At 34.2% G+C, this 5,107-nt stretch overlaps 1 protein-coding gene across 1 annotated transcript; it reads right to left on the reverse strand.

The window, feature by feature from the left end:
• Window positions 1-493: 493 nt before the first annotated feature.
• LOC145159915 (linamarin synthase 2-like) lies at window positions 494-2,235 on the reverse strand. The gene is made up of 2 exons (XM_079078972.1): window positions 1,709-2,235; window positions 494-1,637 (listed from the first exon to the last, which is right to left on the reverse strand). The coding sequence occupies exons 1-2, from the start codon at window positions 2,208-2,210 to the stop codon at window positions 685-687; spliced, it is 1,455 nt and encodes a 484-aa protein (XP_078935098.1). The 5' UTR covers window positions 2,211-2,235; the 3' UTR covers window positions 494-684.
• Window positions 2,236-5,107: the final 2,872 nt, after the last annotated feature.

Consider the following 5,107-nt stretch of genomic DNA (forward strand, 5'->3'; position numbering starts at 1 on the left):
TAAAAATCGAAAAATTAAGATGTAGCATGAAAGATGAAGTTGCTCCACCAAGAAAATCGAAAAACTCAATATAAACCTAAGTAGAATCGTTGCCTTCAGCAACAAAAAACGAAGAAAAAAAACTTACCGAACTCAAGAAACCACCGACGCTGGAAGGAGAGGGCGACCGCTGACCGGTGGGGGCTGGGCCGGGAGGAGGGAACGTCGGTGGGAGGTGCGACGGTAGGGAGGCTGCTTCTTGCGATTGACGATGAGATGTAGGAAGAAAAGTATGTGGCGCCTCTTTTTTGATGGGTTGTATCCGAATTTTTTTTAAGGTTTAGGTTTGAAGAGGTTAGAAGAGAGATATCAAGTGCTCTCCCAAAGAGAATATGTGCAAAGGTTTTTAACTCCGAAGTTTGCGTAAAAACAAACTGTTGCGGGATAAAAAGTGTTGCACGTGTGCTACGCGGCGTAGCACAAAAAAATAAAATAAAAAATAAAAAAATAAAATAAAAAAAACCTTAGAGAATAATTACAAAAGATACAATTGAAGCACACTTAAAATAAGAATTATGCTAGTGTGGTTTCTTACACACACATCGTAAACCATACAATAAAAAAAATTCACAAGCGAAAGTGATTTTCTTCGACAAGCACAAGATCCAAAATCAAGCCTGCCGAATTTGGTACACATTTTGTTAATTAAACATAAGGAACTTCTCCTGAAAGCATGGCATCATTGATAAACCGTTGGAAGTTATTATACGATGAACCACCAACATCAGTCGCTTCTTTTGTTTTCCTTTTCCACTCCTTCGCCTTTCTTCTCATTTCCTTTCCTTTCTCCCCTTGAAGCATCTCCTTAACAAGAACTTCAACCTCATTTCGCTTCACATCATGATTAACTTCCATCCCAATCCCCCATTCAACGCAACAGTATCGACAATTCGTTTGTTGATCTGAGAAGAAAGGCCAACAGATCACCGGAACACCTTCCGATATGCTCTCAGTCGTAGAATTCCATCCACAATGTGTTAAAAACGCACCAATCGATGGGTGGGCAAGAACCTGCTCTTGTGCGCACCAACTCACCATGAGTCCTCTATCCTTCGTCTCCTTCAAGAATTCTTCAGGCAAAATTGCTGAATCCCCCATTGTCACATCTGGTCGAACCACCCATAAGAACGATTGCTTGCTATTTGCTAAACCCCATGCAAACTCGATCAAATGTGTGTCAGTCATCGTAGTCACACTTCCATAATTGACATAGATAACAGATCCTTCTTTCTTCTGATCTAGCCATTGCAAACATAAGGAATCTGGCTTCCATAAACTCGAATTCAGTGATTGTACTTGGCTATCATCTGGAACGTATTTGGCTAGTAAAGGAAGAGGACCGATTGTGAAAATGTTGGGGTAATTAAATTTTGATGTAATGGCTTCTAATACTTTGTGCTCTAATGCATCGAAAGTGTTGAAGATGATCGCTGGAGCATTCAAGTTATTTTGAGCCTCCTCCCCCATGAAATCCAACATGATATCATCGGGATCTGTTGTTCTAATGAAACTTGGAATATCTTTATAACGAATATTGCTCATCCCGGGGATCCAATCGATTGTTTTTTCCAATGTTCCATCCGTTAGATACTTTTCATCTACACAGTAACACAGTTTAGATACGATTATCAAAAGACGAAAAGTTTGAAACAAATACACATTTGCTAACCTTTAAAAGGAACAATTCCTCTTTTGATGAACTCCCGATAATGCAAAAGACCCATGAAAGCACATGCCGAAGCAGTCCAGAACTGAACCTCCGGAATCCCCAAATCCTTAGCAGCTTTTATCGCAAAGCTCATCACGCCATCTCCGACGACGCAGCTGACTGGTGGGATTCCGGCCGACGAGTTCAACTTCTGCAACAACTCCTTGAACGGAACTAAACATGTCTTTCTGGTCATGTCACAAAGCATCGGTATGTCTTGAGTGGCGTCTCGATCTGAATGAGGCATGCCGTCGGGGATGGTCTGGAATTGGAAATCCGGCAAACCTAGGACGGATTCCCGGCCTTTGGTGCGGATGAGACGGTGGTGGTTGAATTCAGTGTTGACGAAGGTGATGTGGAAGCCATGGGAGTGGAGAAGCTTTGCGAGCTTCATAAAAGGGTTTACATGGCCTTGTGCTGGGTATGGGACAAGAACTGCATGCGGTTTGTCTCCGTAACCCATTTTGGTTTAGCTTCTTGAATTTGCGAGGAAGATGATAAGCATTATATAGAGTTCGTCAGTACAATCATTAACTGAGTAAAAAGGTTTGAAAATTGATTATCATTTTTTATTTTTGCGTGGTACCTACTTAGTTACGTGTTAAATAAATACATATTTATAAAAACTATGGTGTTACAATATCTTGTTTTACCCCTTTGGTATGGTTGCGAGCATATTGAAATTTATTTATATCTTGTTTAATATCAAGAAAAATTGCAATTAAAATTGCAAATAATGTTCAACTAGTTAAACCATCAACATAATAGTTTTTTAAATCATTTTCCTGTTTGTAGATCCCCAGCCAATTATCGGCTGCATGACCTCATTCTCTGCATCTTTGTATTTCTACTAATTAGCATCTTTCCACAATATGATAGTAAGATGCCTCAAGAGACCGTTTCAATTTGCGTTTTGAAAATAATTGTGATGTTAAATAATTAAAATAATGTAATTAGTTATAATAAGTGGCGGATCCTTTATAGGGCCGGGGCCATGGCCTCCTGATTTTTGAACTTATAATACCTAGAGTTTATGTTTAGGACTGTTTTATATTTTCATTATTATTCTGGCCCCTCGTTCATCATTATAAGTAAACAAGAAATCAAAAGGTAATTATTAATAAATTAGGAAACTAGATAAGTTATTAACAAAACACCGAACATTACTCAAAAAATAAAAATTAATCATATTAGGATATCAAGTGATTTGGAAACAAAAACTCTAAAGAATTTATCACCGGAAAAAAGTTGGTCACCCCTAAAATAAAGAATACGGATCTATCTCTCTAGTCTCCTCTCTATTGTTCGCCGACTGTTACTTGCCGTTTGTTGGTACTTCCTCTTCGATTTTGCTACTCCGACTGTTGTTCTTATTTTGTCTCTCCACTCCAAAGTCCTCATCGTCTGACTTGTAAGTTTGTCTTTGTTTCTATCTCTAATTTAAAAGTTGAAAGAGATATGAGATATTATATTTAAAAGTTGAAAGAGATATGAAGACTAGGACCGTAGATTAGGACTGTATGGCGTAGCTATTTGTTTACAGTGGTATTAAAAGTCTAAAACAAAACCTCATTATTTTTTTATGGTTTTGTGCTTTTATAGATTATTATATTGCTAAACAAATAAAGTTAAAACAAACATAAATCTTACGAAAATTCAGTTTGAAATTAAGATAGTTTGATTTGTTAAAGATGTATATGTTATCTGCTAATTTTTTATATTTACTAATTATTAGTTAGTTTTATATTTTCATTATAAGTATAATTATAATTGTTGTAAAAGAATTATAGTTATAAATTAAAAATAATAAGTTTGACAAATACAATTGTTAATTATTCTTTCATTTGTTTTTTTAATTGTTAGTTAATTATGTTTTTTAATGTACAATAATTAAAATAAAATCATGATTGTTTTCTAAAAAAAACATGAAGTTATTCATAATATTCCTAACAATTATCGTCAATTGTTTTGGATGTAAATACCGCTACGGCTAATTTTCATGTTATGAAGAACCGATCTCAAATCAAAAGTGTTTATATATGAAGTTTGGTTTCGGCCCCTTCGACTGTAATGCTTATGTTCCGCCCCTGGTTATAATAAAACACGTTATAACAAAAAAGTACTTTGGATGTACTTTCGTTGTCAAAATCGTAATTGTCATATGATTAGTAGTGTGAGTGTTTATCGTTTTCAAAATATTAGTAAACTAATAGACTTGCATTTTTATATATTATCGAAATATTAATGCTCTAAATATTACTTTGTGTTTTCCACCAACTATAATAGCAACATTTTACAAATTGTTTATAACTAAATCCTAGGTTCTTTTATATATAGAAGTCTATTTTGTTGGAAGAAAACGTGTGTAAAATTAGAATAAGTTACTAAATGTGAGTGAATATTTAGGCTTTTGGTATATATTTTATTTAATTAGTTGTGATACTCATGTACTATACGGATTTATTAAAAAAAGAAAAGTTAAATATGAAGGTGTAAACATTTAAGGGTTTGAATTTAATAGAAAAACACAAAAAAAATATTGACATGTGGCAGCACGTCGTCTCCCGTTCTAGTGTCGAAGCAGAGTACCGAGGGGTAGCTAATGTAGTTGTTGAAACTGTTTGGCTCCATAATCTCCTTCTCGAACTTTATTGTCTCATGTCTCGTGCTACGGTTGTCTTTTGTGACAATGTCAATGCTATTTACATAGCATCTAACACGGCTCAACACCAAAGAACCAAACATATGAAAATTGATTTACATTTTGTCAGTGCTATGTACACATCCTTATGTAAGAGGGATTTCCATAATTCTTAATAGTTTACTATATATAAATTGTAAAATCCACCGAAATATAAATTGATATATGGTAAAAGAAAATTTATTGTATCTGTACGAATCAAATAATCAAATTTGGATTAACATACACGAGTTTACCACAACCAAAGTTAATTGTTAAGAACAAATATAAAATTATTTTTTATTCCAATTAAACGGTTGACTCTAATTATGATTCTTATTATATAAAGTTGTAATAATCAATTTAAAAAAAAAAGTTAATACCCCTTAATTACAAGTCAGCTCAATTATATTGCATCTTGTTAGATTCTTTTTCTTTTAAATAAGAGAGGTGACTTTCTATGTACTAAAAAAAGTATAGATTTTTAAAATGCGATCAGCGACATGTTGGTGCTTTCCCTTGCATCGACAAATTGATAATTGATAATTAACGAATAAATAGTATTTTGTTCTGTGCGCTGCAGCGGCCAAATTCATTTCGTAAATTTAACTTTAACGGTTGTATTGATAAAAGTTAGACAACGTTGTATTTGTTGGTAGATAAATAAATAAAGTACTAAA

The sequence above is a fragment of the Lactuca virosa genome, chromosome 2 (genome assembly GCF_052849685.1).
Source record: "Lactuca virosa cultivar CGN04683 chromosome 2, Lactuca_virosa_CGN04683_v6, whole genome shotgun sequence".
NCBI lineage: Eukaryota > Viridiplantae > Streptophyta > Magnoliopsida > Asterales > Asteraceae > Lactuca > Lactuca virosa.

Excerpts from the sequence above, each read along its gene's own strand:
- LOC145159915 (XM_079078972.1), bottom strand. The coding sequence starts at position 2,210 with ATGGGTTACGGAGACAAACCGCATGCAGTTCTTGTCCCATACCCAGCA. Across the intron at positions 1,638-1,708 it reads AGGAATTGTTCCTTTTAAAG|ATGAAAAGTATCTAACGGAT; the intron begins GTTAGCAAATGT and ends GTTACTGTGTAG.